At 47.2% G+C, this 22,326-nt stretch overlaps 1 protein-coding gene across 5 annotated transcripts in view; it reads left to right on the forward strand.

The window, feature by feature from the left end:
• Positions 1-1,722: 1,722 nt before the first annotated feature.
• The window catches only part of synrg (synergin, gamma), a 34,252-nt gene continuing 13,648 nt past the window's right edge, over positions 1,723-22,326 (forward strand). For 2 of the 5 annotated variants that reach the window (XM_030108175.1, XM_030108177.1), the window contains exons 1-15: positions 1,723-1,782; positions 5,919-5,959; positions 7,303-7,445; positions 7,764-7,891; positions 9,127-9,232; positions 9,319-9,430; positions 10,489-10,905; positions 12,288-12,551; positions 13,766-13,846; positions 14,682-14,878; positions 16,619-16,867; positions 16,948-17,087; positions 19,204-19,328; positions 19,455-19,517; positions 20,790-21,758. In XM_030108175.1, the coding sequence (XP_029964035.1) occupies positions 1,748-1,782; positions 5,919-5,959; positions 7,303-7,445; positions 7,764-7,891; positions 9,127-9,232; positions 9,319-9,430; positions 10,489-10,905; positions 12,288-12,551; positions 13,766-13,846; positions 14,682-14,878; positions 16,619-16,867; positions 16,948-17,087; positions 19,204-19,328; positions 19,455-19,517; positions 20,790-21,758 (3,070 nt within the window). In that variant the 5' untranslated portion in view covers positions 1,723-1,747. The remainder of the gene's footprint in view (positions 1,783-5,918; positions 5,960-7,302; positions 7,446-7,763; positions 7,892-9,126; positions 9,233-9,318; positions 9,431-10,488; positions 10,906-12,287; positions 12,552-13,765; positions 13,847-14,681; positions 14,879-16,618; positions 16,868-16,947; positions 17,088-19,203; positions 19,329-19,454; positions 19,518-20,789; positions 21,759-22,326) is intronic. The other 3 variants (XM_030108176.1, XM_030108178.1, XM_030108179.1) reach the window with 3 other exon arrangements.

The following is a 22,326-nucleotide window of genomic DNA, read 5'->3' on the forward strand; positions in this document are numbered from 1 at the left end:
CAATAAAGGCTGGTGGTGTAGTGGAGTGGCGGTACTGTCGCACAGGGCCGACAGGTGGGGGGTTTGCACCTTATTCCTTTGCCTGTGGGGGTTTTCTGTCAGTAGCTCCTTTCTCACCTTATAAAGAGAGTTGTAGAGTCATGGGTGATTGTGTGTATTTGACATGTCGAGGAATGGATTTTATGAGTCCTCTGAAGGTTTTTTTCCCTTCCAGAATTTACTAAGACACAGGAAAGCAGCGGGCAGTCTGAGTCCTGTGTCCAGCTGAGGCCTTGGTATGTTCTGGCTGAGGTATTAGTGTCAAATCTTCAGTTAAACATCAAACTCCTGCCCTTCTTGTGATTTGGACTTTTGCAGCCACCCAGTGGAAATCCCAGACCTGATGCGCTCTCTGGTGGTAAAACATTAAACAGCATGTGATGACTGATCACCTGCATGGTTCAAAGTTAAAAATCAGCTGCAGGACGAATATCAGAAGAAACGAGTGACAGCAGACAGGAGTATTTGCAAGATTTATATTTAGGCCTGAAAAAAACCTACGGAGGAGATATATCCAAACATTAACTCCCTTGGAAGCTGCTCGATGCAGTCTTCTCAGTAACCATGCCTTCAATTCCACTAACGTTTTTGTTTTTGAGAATTCTTCTTTGTCATCCTTCAGCTGCTCCCTCCAGGATTTGAGGCCTTATTGTGTGACTGAAGCTTTTCTTCTTTGTGTGATGAAGTGACCAAGAAGGAGATTTTCTCCTGTCTAAGAGCATTTGGAGCTGATCTCTCCTAATAATGTCTGCACAGAATCATAATAGTGTGATACAAACGTTTACAGTCCACATGTGTCGACCTCTAGTCCTCCAGGGCCGACATGCTGCATGTTTAGGTTTCTCCCAATTCTACTACAGCTGATTGCAGTGACGGACTCCTGATTGGGATTTTTTTTTTTACAAGTTTAAGCATGAGGCTCAGGTGCTGAAGCAGAGAAACATCTAAAGCAGGCAGGATGCCCTTGAGTTTAACACCCCTGATTAACGCCCTCAACCTTCATAATTAACCTTTAACTCCTGCAAAAAAAAAAAAAAAAAAAAAAAAGACAGCTTGATTTGCAGTGTTGATTATTTCATCTTCCAGGTCCACTGGACCGCCAGCTCAGCACAAAAAGCCTCTGTGTGAAGAGGAGACACTGCAGGTCATTCCTTCCTGCTGCTGTCAGATTCTACAACAAACATTTGTGAACTGGTCCCATTACACTTGTGCAACATTTACATAATGTCCAGTAATTATTCAGAATCAGAATCAGAATGTCTTTATTGTCAAAGTATCAACACAAGGGAATATGTTATGCATATATATTCACAGCCCTAATTATCGCAGAAGTTTTTATTATGGAAATCCCACTTAAGCTTCACTTAATTACTCGTTACTATAAATAGTAACGCCATTTATTTGAACACAGTTAATCCCATCACTGGTATTACCAACATGTGGCCTCCAGTGGTTCGTATTATATAAAGTATATTATTATAGAGTCCTTCTAAGTATGACAGTGAAGGAATCAACAGCGGAGAATCCTTCCTCGTGAACAAAATGCAGCTGCGCACAGCCTGTCAGGTGCACCCTGAGCCTGACAGTCTAAACGGAGGGATAATAAAGGCTCACGCGCAGTGTGATCCTGACAATCCAAACTCAGGGAACGCATTCCCTCCACGTCAGTGCTGACGTCATCCTCCAGCTAGTGACTGCTGTTATCAAGATGGCGCTGCGACCGGGATCCGGGGGAGGCAGCAGGTATTTTAGCCTTTTAAAACCGGCCCTGTTCGGGGGAAACGGTTGCTTTTGTGTGACGTCCCGCTCGGACGGTCGCGTAGGCGCATTTGGCGGCCTGCGACGGCTGGAACATGGCGGTAGAGGCTGTTTAGTGCGGTCGAGGCAGGCTGATGAGACGAGATGGCTGGCTGTCAGGTGTCACTGCTAGCGGCTACTAGCCGCTCCTGTCCCCGGTGGTCCTGTCTCAAGAGTGGACCAAAAACAACACCACAGCCCCATATAGCAACGGATTTAACCACTGCTGTCATAGTACTGGGGACGATACACAGATTAAACGTTATAGTCTCATAAAATGTGAAGTACAGCAGTGACAGATGCTTAGCTAGCACCTGTGGTGACAGGCCTGAGGATGGCTTATTGCATATTTACTCAGATCGCATTGTCTGCCAAACGGTTGAAATATTGAGTCATAGAAGAGCAGTCAAAGCTTATATAAAGTCACAAAGTAAGTATATCAGTGCAGACTCTCCTATCGTCTCCAGATGAGGATGTGCCATTATTCAGTTTATGAGTCCTCACACTTTCTGTCCTGTCACACTCTTCTGCAAAGCGTTTAGGAGTCGCTCGGTGTCCTGTTAAAGCAGGAGGATGATGGTTTGCAGAAGAGACGAAAAGGCCAGCAGCCTCATGTTTCTTTAATGAGACCAGCTCAGGCTGCGTGAATAATAAATACGCTCTGGCTACAAGCATCCCGACCAGCCAGGTGATACAGATCCGACAGGTGAAACCGAAGCCCTCGAGCCTGGAAATGAAAACTGACAGTAAGGGGAGAAAAAACCCAGGAGAGTGTCATCTCTTCATTGTAGCAGCAAAGACTCCTCTGTGAGTGGCATACGGCTTTATAAAGTCAATTCAAACAGACAGTTTGAGTAATGAGGCCACGACCTTACGGTAAAAGAGAAAACCCTTCAGTTCAACACGTTAATGATGGAGATAATAAGCCACAGTTTAACAGAAGGAAAGCATCACAGAGCAACGTCATTGGGATAATCTGTCATCTAAGCTTTATTGGTCGGCTTTGTTTGCTTTTACTCATAAGGTTTTCCATAGCTTTAATGGTTTCTGTCAAAGTTAGTTTGCTTTTTTAATTTTAAAATTCAAACCCCTGCTCTGATTATTTATACAGTCAGCAGTCTCATATGTAGGATTTTTGCATAATTTCAGTGCAGTGTTGCTCCCAGATGTGTCAGCCCAGCATTATGAGCATGGTCGTATATTAGCATGCAAAGCCAGAAGATGGAGCAGTAATACAGTGCAGAGCGCCTGTGCAGCATCCTGAGCAGCTTCTGAATCTGTTTAAAGGTTGGATCATACTGGATTCAGTGTCCATTCTGCAGTTAATTGGCTCATGTGACATGAAGAACTGCATACAGATTACGTTGCATTTTCACAGTATTTGTTTCAGCCCCATGATAATATGCAGTTTTCAATTCACATATGAAACATGTCTCATTGTGACCGTAGAGTGTGTTCTTGTTTGGTTCAAAATGCCAAAAGCTATAAGAACATTAACACATCAACATCCGACTTGTCACTGTTTAGGTTTTGATTCACAGCAGACAGAGGACACTCAGTAACACAGTACTGCTTGGTGTTTAAAGCTCTAAATGAATTTGTCTTTTCACTGTACAGTATCTTCTCTGTTATATCACCAGACAAACATTTGTTTTGCCCCAAATGGATTTCTCTTACTTGTTTGTTTTGTTGTTGACAACACAGACATTTGAATTACAGTTATGTAACAAAATGCTGAAGGTTCTCCCTTTGGAGAAACGTCGCTCTTTTCATTTGACTGATTGTCTGAAAGGATTGATGATCATTTTCCTGAATCACGTCCTCATATCTATTGAAGTATACGTGTCTCACTGTCATATGAAGTAACATAACAAGAAATAATTGGACTGGAGAAGCTATAAATCTCAGTGTTTGGCTTGCATTCCGTAGTAAGTGCCTCAGACAATGTGGATATGCGCACAGCATCCAAAATCTTGCCTTTTGTCTCCCGAGGTTGACAGCAGCTGGACGATAGCCGATGATTACAGGCCTGTCACAAGACGCGGGCCTGCCTGGTGTCCACAGCTGCCGCTGTTGCTTATCTCCCTCAGTGTTAATCTGCTCGGCCGTGACCTGTTATTTGCTGCCGGATGGCGGGCCGCAGTGCCGCGGCGCTCCTATAAAAGCTTTTTAAGCTGCAAATCTTACATCGAGCAGATGTGGGAATCTCAAACCCTTCAAGTCGAGCATCATCACTGACGCCAGCGCCAGTTGTTTTACAGCACAGTGGCTGCCGACTGAAGCCTTGAGCCAGCAGATTGAATTGTTCTCAGCTTGGAACACTTTGATGTTTCCTTGTCTTAAAGAATTAACTCACCACCCAGTATATTTATTATTTCACTTAAATTCTGTGGTTATATTGGGTTTATCAAATAAAGCAGCCTTTAGTCGAGGTGATCTGGTTGTTCTGCAGAGAAGAATACGTTAACCTCTCCATTATTTTCAATTGTTTTCGCTCAGAAAAACAGCGCAGAATGAGTTTATTGTTGGTAAAATTGGCTTGCAAAGCCAAAATATTGCTACACAACATAAATCACGTTGAAAGTATCTTCAGACATTGTGGAGAGATGTTGCTGATCAACTGGTTAAAATGTGAATCACCTTATTAAAAGGCAGAATAAATCAGGATTTTCACCTTTTTGTAACATTAATTAAACTGATTAATCAGAAAGACATTGTACTGTTTTTTTTTTTTCTTGTTACTGTGATTCACTGATTTTATTTGTTGACGCCTGAGCGAGCCGACCTTCTGCCTGTTAGCACGGTTGCATTGATGCCACACGGATCTGTAATATAATTGGATGAGTGATGATGAAATGCAGTCTGGGACTCGGTGGGAGAAGCAGCCGGGACGCTTTCTTCCCGTCTGTCTGTGAATCCTCGGCTCCGGCGTGAAGAACTGGGTTGTAATAACTTATTTGACAAATAGCTGAAGGCCTGTGTGGGTTGGCACTGGCGAGGGAGAGACTTGGCTGACTGGCGGTCTTCCTCCGATTATTTCTTCGAGGCCTGTTTCTCAGCACAGACCCGCCGTCGGAGTCCAAGCAGCCTGTGGGAACTGGACTGCAGCATGGCCGCCTTCGATGTTTTCTCGCCCTTCTGTTTATCTGGCGTAAAGATTTGTGGAAATCTCAAAGGATCGATGTCTGAAAATTCACCTCGAATCTGACGGTGGTGAGCAGAACCATTTCCTCACCGGAATTCATCTTTTGAGAGATTTAATTTTCGTATTTATTCTCCGAGCAGCCCATCTGCCTTTCTGTGCCGACTCTTCGCTCCTTGCCCTCAAGATAAGGAGGATTGGGCGGCACTGGTGCAGAAACGAGGATTTAGGTGATTAGTCGTGCAGTTGTTCTCTGCTGGGTGAAATCAGCAGGATTTCACTGAGAAATGTGAATTCTGGCAAAGAAGCCAAGACTGTGGATCAGTTGTTTGAGTTGGTGGTCTTCCAATCTCAGTGTCTCCTTCTCGCCATGCCCATATGTCAAAGTGTCCTTGGGCTAGAGTAGACTCAGAGCTCCAAATTGCTCCCAGTGGAGGCCGAGCGCTTTGCGTGGCGGCGGCCGCCAGGGTGTCCGTGCACGTGCCTGTGACGACCGTTTCAAAGTGCCGTGAGGCTGCCGGAGCGGTGAAGATGGACCGTATGAGTGAATTACCATCTACCACTGATGCATATGTGGGCATAAATGAATTTCATTATTTAAAATGTGCTCTGCATTTTCTTTTTTTATCCAGGAAACGTACAAACACAGTGCATTCTGACAGCAAAACCATTTGAAGGTGGAAAAGTTGGAATTAAATTGTACACAGACCACCTGCATCATTTTTATTTAGTCAATGTGTTTTACTAATGGACGGTCACCAGCCTGTTTTTAAGGTATTCATATAATTCACTGACAACAACACTCATTGTAATTTAATGTGCAGTGGGTGTGGAAAAACCAAGCGATCCACTGTGGGAGTAAATAATTGTTCAGCAGACACGATGTTGTTTTAGTTTAAATCTCATGATGTGTTTCCTCTTTTTCCTTCTCGTCCCGTAGTTTCATGTATCCTGTGGGAGGGGGATTGGGTCCACCACAAGGTGAGTGAATATTTACCTTCTTTAACTTCAAACTGTTTGCTTTCATTATTTACCTGGTATTCTCTAAAAAAAAAAAAAAAAAAGAAGAATTTTATTTTTTAATGGGAATCAAATAAAATGTAAATTCTATTTCATGGGTCAAAAAGTTTAGACTTTTTTCTCATTAATCACAGAATCAAAAGCATGTTTTGGGATTCGGGTGAACTCAGACGATCGTCTTTCATTCCCTCTGAGTGTCTCTCTGTCCCTCAGTAACCTCTATGGACAGTCTAGTCCCACTCCACTCCAGAACCATTAGAACCACCAGCAACCCTCCTCATGGCAGCTGATTCCTCACCCTCCTCATCCTCCTTATCTTCCTCTTCCTCCTCATCCTCCTCGACCTGCATGCAGCCTTCGATGCCGTCTGTCTCATTTCATTATGTCCACTGTTTGTTTGCTTGTTCCCCTTTCTGTCTGCTCCACTTAGTTTTTTTTTTTTACTCTTTTGCATATATTTTTAGGAAGTTTATATATTTTTGTCTTATTTCTGTTATTTGCACCTCAGAGTATTGTCATTTAATTTCGGTGAATTTTTTATACTGACAATAAAAGCATTCTATTCTGTCGTATTCATGATATCTCCGATATTCAGAAGCTGCACAGGAATAGAGCTTTACGTCCATCTAGCAGTCTGCTTCTTGTTTGTCTGCTGCGTTTAGTGCCGGTCCTTAAACATGAAGCTCGGCGTGTCCCGTTGGCTCATGAGGGCCCAGTGAGGATTCAGCACCCTCGTGTTAACCCGGCCCTCCGTGGTGCCCCGTGGGCCTCCGGCGGACAGTCGGTTCGCTTTGCACGCTTGTCACATTTCGGTTGTTGACTTTGCAGTAACACTCCTGATAAACCATCGCGCCTCTTAGGTGTCCGTGCACGCGCCTGTTGGCAGTGTCATTTCAGCGCAGCAGATTAGCGCGTGAGCCGCCTCCTAAACAAGACGTTTACTGAGCCCAGCTGAGTCCGAGCACGGAGAATCATCTGGAGGCTCCGGCTGCTGGCCGCTCACACACACACACACACACACACACACACACACTCCTCCCAGTTTTTTCTCCTCTCCTTCCTCTTGTTCTGTTCCAAGCTGTCACAGCAGTCACCAGAAACACACTTTTGCTCTGTGTCTGAGCCTGGGTTTTTCTTCTTGAAGCTGTCCACTAAATTGATTTGTGGTATTGATTCGTGTCCAGATTCTAGATGCTAAAAAAAAAAAACCTCTGGATTTGTCTTGACCTGTTTCAGTGTATTTAAACCTGGATTTTCTTGATTTAAAAGGCACAGCCTGACCGCCTTGGTGTCCATTTCTGCAGGAATGGTGCCCATGCAGCAACAGCAGCAGCAGCAGCAGCAGCAACAGGGCTTCCCCATGGTTCCAGTCATGCAGCCCAACATGCAAGGCATGATGGGAATGAACTTCGGGGGACAGATGCCCCCGGGCGCCATCCCTATGCAGGTGAGTGTGTGTGTGTTTGTTTTTGGCTGTTGTGTTTTCTGGGGTGAAACTAATCGTCCTCCCAGGGTTTTCTTGTCCATCCTTTTTTTTAATTTTTTGTCCTAATGTGGCGCCACTGCTTAAAGCGTCATGGTGAATCATCTCATTTTAACCCCGGTTTCTTCCCCATCAAATCTTTTTTTCACAAACACAAGCCGGTTACCCGGAGCGTTGTTGCTGCTCAGTGACTTTTAACTGGACTTTAATCCTCGAGCGTCCCTCTGGCCTGCGGTTTCTGAGCTGCTGTCTCGTCTCTCTGGCGTCCGTGGCGTCTGACAGGGCGGGATGGCGATCGGGATGCAGACCCCGGGGATGCAGTTTCTGGGTCAGCCGCAGTTCATGGGGATGCGACCTGCTGGGCCGCAGTATACAGCGGACATACAGAAGCAGATGGCTGAAGAGCACCAGTAAGACTCGCTCTCTCTCTCTCTCTCTCTCTCTTCGTTATCACGGTGGCCTCTCTGGTGTGTTCAGGAGAACAGACATGAGGGTGCATGGCGTCTCTCCTGGCTCTCCACTTCAGTTCAAAACGATCTCACCAGCTGTTGAGTCATTTTTATTGATATTTCGATAGTTCTGCGTTGCGCGGTCCGTCGGGGAAAGCTCCCATCAGCCCCAGATCCACTCTGCAGCAGATGGCCTGGCCCCGGCACGGCCCCGATCCCAACATCATGGAGTCAGTCTGGCGTCGCATGAAGAGACGCAGTGAACGGTGGAAAGTCCTCTCAAGACGCGTCTCAAACCGTGTGAAGGGAACCCAAGAGACCAGTGCTGTTTCAACTCTTCAATTCTTTATTTGTATGGGGACACACGTCACATGAAGCAGTGCCACACGCAACAGCATTCTTAACCTCAAAAGCCAGTTCACAAGGTCTTTTCTCCTCAGAGCTTTAAAATACAGAATCAGGAATGAAAATACAATAAATAATGAAAAATAGGAAGAAAAATATGAACTGTTTTCAAATGATTTGTATGTTCTTGATAGTGGAAGAAAGTAGATTTGCCTAAAAAGCATTTTCTGCTTTCTCCAATGCACCGAAGTTTGATGTGTAACATCTGGAACTACACACAAACTGACTGTGGGACACCGTGTTGCACAAACTGACCCTCCCAGCGGGACGGATTATATTTAACATGGTTGAATTTTCATCTCGTGCTGTCACACCTGGAAGCTTAATGTTATTTTCAGCAGCCAATGTGGTTTAATTAAAGCAAATCTGCAACATTTTTCCTTGTTCAAAGTAAGTTTTCTGCTCTTTCACACAATAAAGGCTGCAGAAATATCACATAAAACTGCTCATAACTCACGTAGAGCGTCGGTGTCCGTCACTCTGTGGTCTCACCTCGAGGGCTTACCATTGATTTAACACATTCATGGTCCATTTCCTCCTCCTCTGTTTTCTCCGACTCATTTGTTTCTTTTATGGGAAAATATGATGTTATAATGTCGATTGCTGGTTGCTGTGATCTTTAAAAAAAACATCAGTTGTGAACAAAATAAGGAATTTTTTATTTAATCATTAAAATAATCTAAATACTTTGTCCATAAAAGGAAACAAAATGTCATAGCTATTCATCCAGTTCAGTTTTCTGTTGGGATAGAGCATATCCAGCACCTCGTCCTTCCTCTCTGTGCCGTCAGGAAGCGTCTGGAGCAGCAGCAGAAGATGCTGGAGGAGGACAGGAAGAGGAGGCAGTTCGAGGAGCAGAAGCAGAAGCTGCGGCTGCTCAGCAGCGTCAAACCCAAGGTGAGCCCGTCTGCACGTCCTGTCCGCCGCTCGTCTGCCTAACCCCCCCCCCCTGAGCCCCCGCCGCTCTCTTGTGCTGTGCTCAGACGGGGGAGAAGAGCCGTGACGACGCCTTGGAGGCAATCAAAGGCAACCTGGACGGCTTCAGCAGAGACGCCAAGATGCACCCCACTCCATCATCACAGTCCAAGAAGCAAGGTATTTTCAGCTCGGCGCTCTGCCCTGTAATCCCCACCGTTTTCCCCGTCGTGCTCCATTCACTGCGGCTCGGCCCAAAGCGCCTTCGTCTGAGAATAATGACTGGATTAAAGGCAGGTCGGCGTGATCGCTGTCCAGCTGGCAGCCCGGCCGGCCAGGACCGGGATTTTCTGTCTCGGTGCTTAATATGCAGCACAGATTACATCACATCTCCACCCGTTTGTTTTTTTAAGTCTCTCACCTGTTGATCTTTTTCAGTTTCTGTCTTTATTGACGCTTTTTGTCAACCTGAGAAGTTTGCGAGGTGTAGTTGTGCTTCATTTCCTCCATTTCTTTCTGTTACAGATACAGTAGTTGTGGGCGACTGAGTGGTGATTTCCCACCTTGTTACACGCTGACTTCCTGTTATGCACAAGAAGCTTCATGTCACTGGTGTCAAATCTGATTAGAAGAAGTTAATCTGATTAATGGTTAATTAGTGGAATCTGGGAGCCTCCTGAATCTTGAAAAGGTTCAAATTCATTATTTTGGAAGGCTGGGAAACCTGCCCTGAGGGGTTTATGCTCCTGAAGAGAGTTGAATAAGAAGGAAACATCATCTTTACAGTAATGATTTTTTATTCCTCGTGTTAAAATGGCTCCAATCCAGTAAATGTTAATACTTCTCTTATTTCAAAGCAAAACATTAACGCTCAGCGTCAAACATCTCATGACAGAAACGGTGCTTCCAAAAAACTGAGTGGACTCATTAAAAAGCCCTCCGAGTGTGAAGGTCGGCTCGTTTCCACAGTGCTGGCCTCTGCAGTTTTGACAAATGTGAGGTTTTCCAGCTAAGTGGCGTCTTAGTGAATCTGACTGATAAACAGTTTTTACTTGGATTTGCAGCTCTACAATTTCTGGCTTTGCACAAAATAGTCATTATGTGACTCCCACACTGTGCAGCTCTCCTTTCATTCCCCACTGTAGTGAGTGTGTGTGTGAGAGAGTGTGACTGTGAGAGTGTGTGTGTGTGTGTGTGTCATGTGTTGTGCCATCATCATTATTTCTTCATTTTTGCAGACTCATCGCCATCACACCCGTCAGTCTCCACTCACTCCCTCCCCCCTGCTTTGTCTGAGGATAAGGATGAGTTTAGTGACTTTCAGGGGCCCCTAGATGGCCCCGCCCCCTTCCCTCCGCCCTCCTCCTCCTCCTCCTCCTCCGCCGCCCTCGGCCTCTCCTCTCAGGCCGATGCACAGCCTCTGTCCTCGGCCCCCAGGACAGCTTTCCCTGCAGACGAGGATGAATTTAGTGACTTTGTTCAGGGACCTGTAAACGCGTTCCCCTCCTCCGACTTCCACCTCTCCTCTCAAGCCCCGGCTCAGCCGTCGCTCCCCCCCTCACAGCCCCCCCCACAGTCCGTCCCCACGCCTGTATCCACACACACTGCCTCCCAGCACTCTGCTGTCAGCACCAGCTCCCAATCTACATTTCAAGGTAACTCTCATTTTGCTTTGTTGACGCCTCCACTCCCATCCCTGTAATTTGAACTCGGCCGTTTCCACCGACTCTGTGAAGAGCCGCTTGTATTGCTGAAGCTGAATGAATCGACTGCTGCCCCTGGATGTTTGGTCCGAGCTTGTGTTACAGTGTCAGAGCATGTTGCCGGCGCAGCAGATGGCCTCATTACTTCAACCTTAAATGCGAACAGATGCTACAAACAGGGACGCACAATAAATAAGGAGCCCATTTTGTGTTTCGCCCGTATGTGGCGGAACATAGCATCGATAATGGATCTGTTGACGGCCTGCGTCTCTCCACAGGGCTGACACTGTCATGTGTCATTTGCAGTGTAATCTGCTCGGTGAGCAGCTGCTGTGTGACAGCTCTCAGTCTCTGGACGGCGAATGACGGAGCGCAGAGATCACCTTCCGTCCTGAGACGTGCAGCCCTCAGTCCAGCGTCGTCCTCAGTCCACCGAGACGTTTCTGACCTGGATGTTTAGCATCTGGAATAAGCAGATTAGACGGCTGATGGATGGATTCCCTCTGATATGGAGAAGAGAGACGCCCCAGTGGGCTTATTCTCCTCTCATGATGTCGAATGAAAAGTTCAGGTTGCAGAGGAAAATTAATACGGTTACCTGAAAACAGCAGATTAACAAGCAAGTAAATATGATCCAGGAACGGTTTATGTGACGCTAACCTGAAGGTGCTGGAGGCCTGATACGGTCCGGCGTGTTAAACCAGAGGACGTTTCCACACTGGCTGCTTTGTGGGCCTCCAGCTCCAGGATTAGAGGCCTCTGCCTGAACCCTGATTCTCACACAGAGACTTTCTTTCAATTTGTCCAGCTAAAGGAGTGTTTTCCAGTTATTTTCTAATATAATGGTCCTCTGACTGACGAAAGAGAAAATGTTGAGCTCAGCAAACAGATTGAATGTGTGAGTGGAATTGTTAAAATTTTTAATCTCTGTTAGAGCTACTTAAAAAGGCCCTGTGGAGTTTTCTCATTAGAGAACAAACGTTGGGTCTCCAGTGAGTCTCAGCCACCAGACGCCGCAGCGTGCATCTCTGCAGTCTAACAAACACAATATGTGCGTTTTGTGCGTCTGCGGTGATTTGTTCCTTTGAACAAGGCCTGTTCTCCTGCCTGCGATCCTCCCTGACCTGATGTGTCGTGGCATGTCCTTATGGAACTCGTTCAGTGTAAATGTGTATGATATTCCCCCCCTTGTGCATGTGATTTCAGTTAACAACACAAAACACAGCGTGACAAAGACTGTATCCGCTGTGCGACACTGTCTGTCTGTCCAGAAGCGTGGGCCTGCAGAGAGCCAGTGTGTGTTAAAGCAGCCTGTTCCTCCTCCACCTCTTTAGGCCCGTCCCTGGAAGAGAAGCTGTTCTCCTCCTGCGATCTCACCGCAGATAAGATGGCCCACATTAGCTTTAAAACCAAGCAGAGCTTGGCTGGGATGGCTCCCCGAGCTAAAGTTTCAGCCCAGTTTCAGCCCAGCTCGAAAGCCAGGAACTGGGCGGCGGCCCCGAAGGACTTGAGTTCTGTCTTCGCCACTGAAAAGCCCCCCGAGTGTGCGGCGCCGGCCCCCAGCCGCCCCCCGCCTCCCCAGCCCGGTGGCGACAGCGGTGAGAGAAGATCCTGCTCGCCGGACTCCATCGACTCCTTCTCTCTCCTTTGCTTTTTCGCTGCAATTTTAACCCACAATCACGGCAGCAGCCTCTTTGGGTCCCGGAGAAACGCTTCCATTCTTTCTAACGCTGCTCCTCTCGCAGCAGATTAATCTCCTCCATCTCTTCGGGTCATATTTGATTCGCGCCGGATCCTGGACGGGGCGTCGCGCTGCTCTGGCCTCTGCTGCTAAATGAAATCAAGCTGACATCCTTTTCACCGCTGAGATTATTATGAAGCAGTGGTGCCTTTCAGCTGCCCTTCCTGGTCTTTTTACCTCCTCTTTTCTTTTTTTTCAAGCGTCTCTGCCCTTTCCTCTGCCTGCTTTATTCCTCTGTCTTGCTAAAGGGGCTTTTCTCGTGTGGCTGCCCTTTGCACACATTGCGGAAATGAACTGTGTCTGTCAAGGTCCTTGGGTAATACCTGCTGACTAAATACGCTGCCGTCTGTTCGCTGGCTGTGTAACACCCTCTCCGAACGACCTCTGGCGCACGCCGACTGCTTCGCTCTTAACGGGGACGCGCATGGGGACCGGCAGGTGCCGCTCGGGTCCGCCGCGATCCGGGGCTGATTGTGCATGCCGCTCTGCTCCTCCTCTGGCGCCGTTGTTTGTTTGTCTGTGTCCGTGTCCTGCGTGTCGTCCGGGGAAATATAGCGGCTCATCGCGGAGGCCGGGGAGATCCGTAATAAGATTCATTTAACCGGCCGAGACTGATGGGAGTATTATGTGCAAAGTGCCTGCCTGAGTAAACACACGGCTCGCCGAGTGTTGGGCTCAGAATGAGCCCACTGAAATGTTTGTTGGAGTTTTTTTTTTTTGAAAGAATAAATTAGGTCAGTGTCAGCAGCTAAATTAGATTTTCCAGGTTTTTTTTTTTTTTTTTTTCTTCTCACAAGCCAGTCGTCTCGCTCCCGTCTCCTTGAAGCTGAAAGTGACTCACAGACTGATTTATAGACGTCTGACGTGGCAGGACGCTGGTGATTCAGTGCAGGGGAGCGTTACATCTGCAGCCAGCCTTCCAGACATCAGGTGTATGAATTTGTCGAGTTTGATACGAGGAGGGCTCAGCTGCCAAGAGGCTTGGCAGATCGTATGCCTGCACCGGACTTCTGCTGTAATGGCTAACTCATATTGTGTGTGTGTGTGTGTGTGTGTGTGTGTGTGTGACAGCAGGTGTTGGCGTCTATCCACAACAAGAGCACATCCAGCCCATGCTGCCAGCCTGGGTTTACAATGACAGTCTGGTTCCAGGTAAACAGCCTGAGCTCAGCTTCATCGTGCTTCTAGCTCTCATAAACGACTCCAAAAAACTGTGATGACTTCCAGCTTTAAAATGCAAACAATATGCTTTTATAAAGAGGTTAACCACGAGTCGAGGTTAATCCTTCAAGGAGAAAGTTCTGGTCTCAGACTCCGTGTTGAGCAGGGGTCGGTGTGTTTCCTTAAATGGCACAGTAGTGAGGCTGATGTCAAATTACAAACAGGAGATGGTGTCAGCCCAATTTCAGTAACTTTTGAGTTTAAAATAGAAAGTAATTCAGAAATAGTGTCTTTAAAAAAAACAACTAAAGCTTAGATAACCAAGAAAATATTAGAAAAAAATAATTTAATGCAATATTGTTTAATTATGTTTGATTTAACATGTTTTAAGCTCAGGAGAAAACTTTCAAGGCATCATTATGTCTCTCAAAATGGAAAAACCTTTGTTTTTGTTCTCACTTTAGATCTTTAAAATATTTTAAACCCTGTTAGATGATAATTTCATTCTGCTAAATGACATACAAACCTCGGTAGTCTGTAGGTTTTAACCATATTTTATTTTAAACCTTTTTTTTTTAGTATACGTGGCATTGACACACTTTAAAGGTGCATGAGCATAAACATTCAGCTCAACTCACAATGTTTTCAATATAATGGAACTGTAAATGCACAGTGCAGTATTTCCTTTGTATAAAGAGATTTTGCTGATTGTTTTTTCAGCTGTGGTCTATGGAGGATTTAGAAACGGTGCAGCATCGGCCTTTATTGGATGTTTTTTTTCATGGCGATGAGTTCCCTTTATGACTGCTGTTTTTCCTCTCCTTAGAAATGTTCAAGAAGGTTCTGGAATTCACCATGACACCGGCAGGGATCGACACCGCCAAGCTCTACCCGATCCTGATGTCGTCGGGCCTTCCCAGGGAGGCGCTGGGGCAAATCTGGGCTTCGGCCAACCGCACAACACCTGGCATGCTGACCAAGGAGGAGCTCTACACCGTCCTGGCACTAATTGGTGTGGCACAGGTAAACGCTGGAGCCCGAACAAATGACCCACTCAGAACAACTTCACTAATCGCCCCCCCGCGGCTTCCTCAGAAATCAGACGGGCTTAGCGGGAGAACCGGGGTGGGGGGGTCGTGAATCTGCCCGCGGCTCGCGGAGCGCTCTAAGCCCCAGTATATGGCGGAGACCCCATCAGCCGGGTTTGGCAGGAGGCTTCTTATCATCCTCAGCCCGGGCCTGTCACCAGCTCCCCCGGGACGGTGCAGATCTGCAGGCGTCTCACGAACCGCCGCCTGCCGCCGCTTCCATGTGACGAATAATAAGACACCTTCGGTGATGTAAATCTTCCAGAGCCCTAAAACACAAGAAAAACAAAGTGCTTTCTCCCGCGACGACGGGGGAGAAGAAAAAGTTTGCGTCCGCCGGTGACATCTGTTGAGAAAGGATCGGCTGCGTTGAATAATTTATATGTAAACATTCATCTTTTTCCCTCCCAGTCCAGGAACGCTTGAAGGCTTCAAATTAAATGGGTTCTGCGTGCCGCTGAGCTCCGATACGTCTCCTGATTTCACTGATCGGCACACTGAAATACACGAAATGTCTGCAGTGTTTCTCCGATGACTGGCAGTTGTTATTTTGTGTTTTGTCATTGTCCTCTATGAAAGAAAGCCGACGTGACGGGTGATTTTCTCTCAGTGTTCTCTCCTTTCTTCACCTTGTCTGTGACTTTTTGCCCCGGGCTGATTCCTTCCCAGCGAATTCTTCAAGCTGAAACGGCTACGATTTTTTTTTGAAAGGTTAGAGATCGTCTGAAACGGCCCTGTCCTTTAGATTAGAAGGAGCATTTTACTAAAAACTCCAGTAAATTACTCACATCGTCAAAGACGATAGTTGAGGTAAAGCAGCAGAGGACAGGATTTTCTGTTAAAAAAAACAAACAAAATTGCTAAAAATCATAATTTAAATCACAAAATTAACCAACTGTGCTTTCAAAATCTAAACCCAATGAATGACTCGATAATGAAGAAGGCACGTAAGAATGAAATTCACTCACAAATGAAATGCTCATCCAGGCCGCAGGTCTCACCAGGTTTTCTGAACCGATGAACAGATCTCAGTTTAAAGACGGAACGAAAAAGATTCCACCCAATCAGCGTTGGACAATAAGCGAGACGCCTGATGTCTCACTCTTCACATTCAGCCCGAGGTTTAAATAGGACGGCTGATTTGACCTCCAGTCGGGCTCCGGTCCCTGCCGAGCCGACAGTGGAGGCCAATCTGCAGCGAAAGGAAAAGAGAGTCTGCGGCAGGCCAAAGGTCGCGACACCCGCTGGTCAGATGTCTTCTACTGGCTCTTCAAAAAGGACTTTGAAAGTTTGTTTAAGGTTGTTGAAATGAAGTCTTTTTTATCTTTATTCATAGAACTTTGTCGCACTTTAAATACAGAACAGAGCTTTGAAAAAGCAGATAAGAAAAGAGAAAAATGAGACTCAGGAGTGTGATTTATCAATCAAGCCACGTTTGCCTCGCTGTGGTTCCTACAATACTGCACATGCTCCTTCCGCTGGCTGAAGAAATACAGCCTTTCCTGCTTTTATAGAGAAAGTTTTGATCAAAACAACACAGATGAATGGTGCATTCAAAAGGTGTCTTTCTGCTGCTACATTTCTCACCACTTTCTCCTCGTTCCCGGTTCATGTGTCGGCGGCTGTCTCCCTCAATGCTTCCAGCTGACGGTGATTTCGATGCCCTTCGTTTCAGAGCGGCCTCCCGGCGATGAACGTGGAGATCCTGGGCCAGTTCCCCTCTCCCCCGGTGCCCAACCTGCCGGCCCTGGCCCTGGCCCTGGCCCCCGTCCTCCCCCAGCAGCCCATGATGGCTCAGCCGCCGGTCTCCATGGCCATGGCCATGCCCACGCCGGCGCCGCCCGTCATGGCCATCACGCCCGCAGCGGCGCCGCCCCAACCGCCCACAAACACCAACTTCATCGCCAGTTTCCCTCCGGCTCAGGTGACGTAGCCGAAGCCCCGCAGCTCCGAGAGTGTACCCTCATCAAAACTGATCATCGCTAACGTGACGGTGAATCGCAGGCGAACAAGACCGAGGACGACGACTTCCAGGACTTCCAGGAAGCTCCCAAACTGGGGACGGGGGAGCAGGGCTTCGCTGACTTCCAGGGGGAATCCGGAGCAAGTTTCCCCAGCATCATCACGTCTCAGCACCAGAACAGGTACAGAGCTGAGCAGAGAATACTCTAACTTTTAGAGTTAGTTACTTTTATGATCTTTATTCAGATTTCACCATATAAGAAGCGCTAACTCCACGTTTCCTCCTCCTTTTCTAAAAAGCAGACGCCAACATTTGCAGTGATTAAAGTCTAACTTTCTATTTATACCCCAGTCTTGATTCTGCGTAGTTTCTGTTCAGCCTTTGTCTGTCTTACAGTCAGACACATTGTCTTAATATCTTGTAATAACCTCCCGAGAATAGCGATGAGTTTGGGTCATCTTTTAATGAATTCATTTCAGCGGGCAGCAGATAAGCTCGTTTCTCCATATTACTTTGTGAGCTCTTGTGGGGGAAAACGTGCTTTCAGTTAGAGGAGGCTGAAAGGCAATTATCTGCTGAAAGACAAAGAGAAGGCAGAGCCGAGCTATCTCACATCCAAGCAGCTGAAGCATTTTTTAAGTCTCTCCCATCTCCTGCCTTGAAAACACACACCCCTGTCTGTCTGCACTGCCTCACAGGAATTCTCCGCAGTCCAGAGATAGTTGTCTAATTAAAGGAGGAACTGGAAAAAACCAGCAGCAATAATGTTTTGCTGAAAAAAAAGAAACTTATAGCCACTGTGAGCTTATGGATTCCTCTCAGAGTATATATTATTGATCATCATATTTCACTTGCTTTGACCTTTGTCAAAACAGCATTGACATTTCCAGAAGAGACCGGTTTGTTTTTCTGTTTAGAGCTGAAGATTTGTCTGTAGAGGAGCGTCTTATTTTAAAACAAAGACTTCAAGTTCAACCAGGCTGTGTCCAAGAAAACATGTGTACAGCATTAATTTACCAAACTGAGCAGAAGTTTGTTTCTCAGGTCAGTTTACTCCTTGGTTTCAGTCTTTAGTGGTTGCCTGGCAGCATGAACCCTCTAAAAGTGTATTTTTGTGCCTATTATTGATTTCACTGTGGCGTTTGGAAAATAAACTCAGTCTCTCGAAACTGGAATGATAATATATATATAGTAATTTGTCCAACGAAAGGTTTCTGGGTCTGTCATCAACCCAGCAAAATGAATCCATGTGTTTCTTTGATTGTTCCTGCTAATTCAGTTTATTTTGATCCATTGACCAAAGAGTAAAAGGATTTCAGTCTGAAACCCGGCTGTAAATAACAAGGCTGTTATTTCTCTGGTGCTTTATTGGATTCACTGGATTTCTGTTTATGAGCTTCTCAAAGCTGTAAGCTTAACATGTATTGGTTAAAAATACAGTCAGGCTGGTGCTTTTACTGTGAAGAAAACATAATCCTCAAAATCTAAAAGCTGTAAAACGTACTGAGGCTTTTTATATCACTGAAAGATGCAGCTTCTCTGTAAAATTCAAGATTTTTTCCACCATAAATCCCAAGATTGCCCCGAAATGTACCAGAAAGTCTCATTTCCTTCGAGTAGCTCACGATTTCTGCCCAATCGTTTTAATTTACGTCCTGGTTCAATGGTTAAAGATAATTTTAAACCAAATAGACGTTTTATTTATTCATATGAACTCAGCCGTTAATTTAAAAAAAACTGATTATTTTTGTGAACTTGGGAAAAAAATCGATCAAGATTTCTTTCATTTCATTAATTTAAAAGAAGAAAACAAACTCCAAAGCAGCTCGGCTAATTTACGTTTGGCACTGCTCATGCATCTTGTGATATACGGCAAACCCCTGTTTTGGCCAAATGTTTTCTGTATCGCAGGAATGATTTCCCTCCTGGAGTTTTCGGTAATTGTTTGGGATCTGTTCCAGAGCATGAACTATTCCAGTGTACAGCCTTCTGAATTCCAGCATTTTGTTTCGTGTAGAGGTTATTTAGCCGGCCTTGTCGGGTTTTTGGTTTGTTTGCTTGTTTTTACAGCAGGATGAAACCTGATCGTCCATCTTTGCTGGTGCAATTTAGTGATTTTATGTCCTAAGTGGGAGAAAAAAGACTCCTAAAGCCTCAGTGAGAAAGTGTGCTGCTCTCCAGACTCGGCGAGCCCGGGGCGAGCGTTGCGGCCGCTCAGGCAGCTTATGGGGATTAAGCGCCGCTATTGAACGGCGGCGCTCTCGGCGACGCCTGACTGCAGCCTTGTGTCTCTGCAGCATGCCCGCCATGCTGACTCCAGTGTCGGGCTCCTCCTCGGCCTCCGCCGCCTCCTCCGATAAGTACGCCGTGTTCAAGCAGCTGTCGGCGGATCAGCCGGCGGAGTCTGCGCCCGCCCCCTCAGGTACCGGCCACGCCTCATGGAGGATGCTGGGAAGCAGCGTGCATGTGTCTGATGCTCTTTGCTTATTAAACACGTCGTTTGTTCTGTTCCTGTGTAATTTAGTCTTCTTTGTTTGTCCTGGCCTAGATATCGGAGACAAATACAGTGTGTTCAGACAGCTCGAACAACCTGCAGACAAGAAACCAGTCGGTAAGAAACTCTGAACCGTTTTCCAGCCACTGTCAAACCTCAGAAAACACATTTTACAGCAGAACTCCTTTGCCCCCTCCTTTCTTATCTTTCTAGTTTTCTGTATATGTATTTGTAAATCGGATCTCCTGTCCGTTCAGACAGCAGTAGGAGCTCAGAGCGGACGCTCTCTGTCACACTTCCTGCTCAGAACCAAACAAATGCTCCTGCTGCTGCTGGAAGTTAGTGCAGAGCGTGGTGTTGTTCTTACCGTCCCTCTAATTACCAGCTTGTAATCTAACTTGGGTGAAGCCGGCAGGTCGCGCCGCCGCCGCTGTTCCCTGTTGACACTGTGTGTTGTTCTGCGAGCCGGCGGTGTTGATGCCAGTGTGTTTCCCGTCCCTGTTTCATTAGAACAGTTTCGGATGGGGACGGCTCTCACAACTCCAGTAAGTCGTGCTTTGCGGTGACCTTTCCTTGCCGTTGTCAGGCTCCGTCTCCTTAATGAGCCCATTAGTTATGTCTCTTCCACCGTGGAGCAGCCGTGTGAACAGATTCCCTGTTTCAGCCCCTGCATATATTAAACCACAGTGATTTAACAAGACTCAGGAATGCTTTCCGACTCTTTTCCTGTGTGCTTTATATCTGTTTTGTTGCATAATCTTTTTTTTTTTTTTTTTCCTAAGACGACAGAAATTTTCAGTGTGCCGTGAACACTTCCTCCTGCAACAAATACCCATCTTAACTAGTGATTCCGTTTAATCTTGGTTTTGGATTCAGTTTTTAAATTATTTGTGTACAGGTTTTTAAAAGTACTGTAAATTGTTTTTATGCTGAATGTTTAATTCTAGTAGATATGCAGATAATCCATCCACCTTTAAAGGATTTTTGGTGGAAGTCATGCACTCTGAACATGCAAAAGTTTAAAACTTTGCTGGTGATCAACCGAATGCTAAAACGGTCCCCTTCAAAGTCCAGCCGTCTTGACTTCACTCCAGTGTGTTGGAGTGTTTTGTGACTGGCCACACCTCATCCTGAAGTGAAGCGGCAGAGTAACTTGTTAAGATGGCCGTTGTTGCAGGATGTCAGTCACCACTTCCTGCATGCCTGTGGCGAGTGAGTCTTGGCGTGCGGAGGTTCACAGCGGAGCCGAGGCCGAACTGATCCGCAGCCTCCTCTCTTCCAGGACTGTGGGATGACGGAGTGACGGCGGTTTTTTCGCCTCATGTCAATATCCTGTTCTGCCTCTCTGCTTTGTTGTTCATTGATCTCAGACTCGTCTCTCCTCCACAGGGGAAGGATTTGCAGATTTCAAGTCTGTCAGCGCTGATGATGGCTTCACAGACTTTAAAACCGCCGACAGCGTCTCTCCTCTAGACCCGTCGGATCAGGCCAAGATCTTCCAGCCTGCCTTCTCCTCTGCTTTCCCAAACTCTCAGTCTCTACAGCAACTCCCTCAGCAGCAGCAGCAGCAGCCAGCAGTGTCTCTTTCTCAGCCCAAAAACCCTCTCAACATGGCCGACCTGGACCTTTTCTCTTCCATGGCGCCGACAGTTTCAGCCGCCACGGAGACCAAGTCCAGCTCCTTCCCCTCGGTCTCCGTGCCCCCTTCCGCCGTCCTCCTGCCGGGGGGAGCCAAGCCCCCCGGAGGAGGGACGGATGACTTTGGTGACTTTACCCTGTTCGGCTCCTCCTCCGACGCCACCCCGGCCCCGGCGGCGGCGGGCGGAGCCGTGACGGCTCCTCAGGACGACTTTGCGGACTTCATGGCTTTCGGCAGCTCCGGCGGGGAGCCGAAAGGCGAGGGCGGCGCGGGAGCTCAGGGAGAGAGCGCCACGCAGCAGCGGCCGCAGCACGGCTCGGACAAGTACGACGTGTTCAAGCAGCTGTCTCTGGAGGGCGGCCTCGCCTACGACGACAACAAGGAGAGCGGCGGCGGCTCCTTCTCCTCCCTCAAGAGCGACACGGACGACTTCGCCGACTTCCAGTCCTCCAAGTTCTGCACGGCCCTGGGGGCTTCGGAGAAGACCCTGGTGGACAAGGTGTCCGCGTTCAAACAGGGCAAGGAGGACTCGGCCTCCGTCAAGTCCCTGGACCTGCCGTCCATCGGCGGCAGCAGCGTGGGGAAGGACGACTCGGAGGACGCGCTGTCCGTGCAGCTGGACATGAAGCTGTCGGACATGGGCGGAGACCTGAAGCACGTGATGTCCGACAGCTCCCTGGACCTGCCGGGCCTGTCGGCCCACCAGCCGCCCGCTACAGGTGAGGAACTCGTGCGCCTGCTCTGGTGAGGCGTCGCACCGTCACACGCAGTGTTCATTCCAAGCCAGCCAGCCAGCCTCTCCTCCTCAGTGGCCACCAGACCAACAGGGCGAGGCGTGAGGTCCTCCCTGATACTGACGACAGGCAGAAGGGTTTAGAAACCACATATCAAATCAGACTCATCCTATCTCTCCGTCTACATTTCATCATTCATTTCAGCTTATTTAATTATTTATTTATATATTTATTTATTTATGTATTTATTTATTTATGTATTTGTTTTTCCCGTCTTGCCTCCACGTGTGGCTCCGCCCTGCCTACGCTGTTGTTGTAATGACAGAAAGGTCCCGGCGTCATCTCAGTGTGTTTCCAGACGATGAGTGTGTGGTTTGGCGCTCCCCGGCCGCCGTCTGTGGCGCTCGGATAAGCCTCCTGCTTGTTGTGTCCACAGCCGCCGCTTCCCTTCCGTGTACCTTTTGTGTTTGCACACGTGTTGCTTTAGACGCGCCGATCGACTCGGCCAGCAGCTTCAGTGGAATACAGATGAGTGCGAGAGGGCTGCTCGGTG

This window comes from Salarias fasciatus, chromosome 14 (assembly GCF_902148845.1).
Source record: "Salarias fasciatus chromosome 14, fSalaFa1.1, whole genome shotgun sequence".
NCBI lineage: Eukaryota > Metazoa > Chordata > Actinopteri > Blenniiformes > Blenniidae > Salarias > Salarias fasciatus.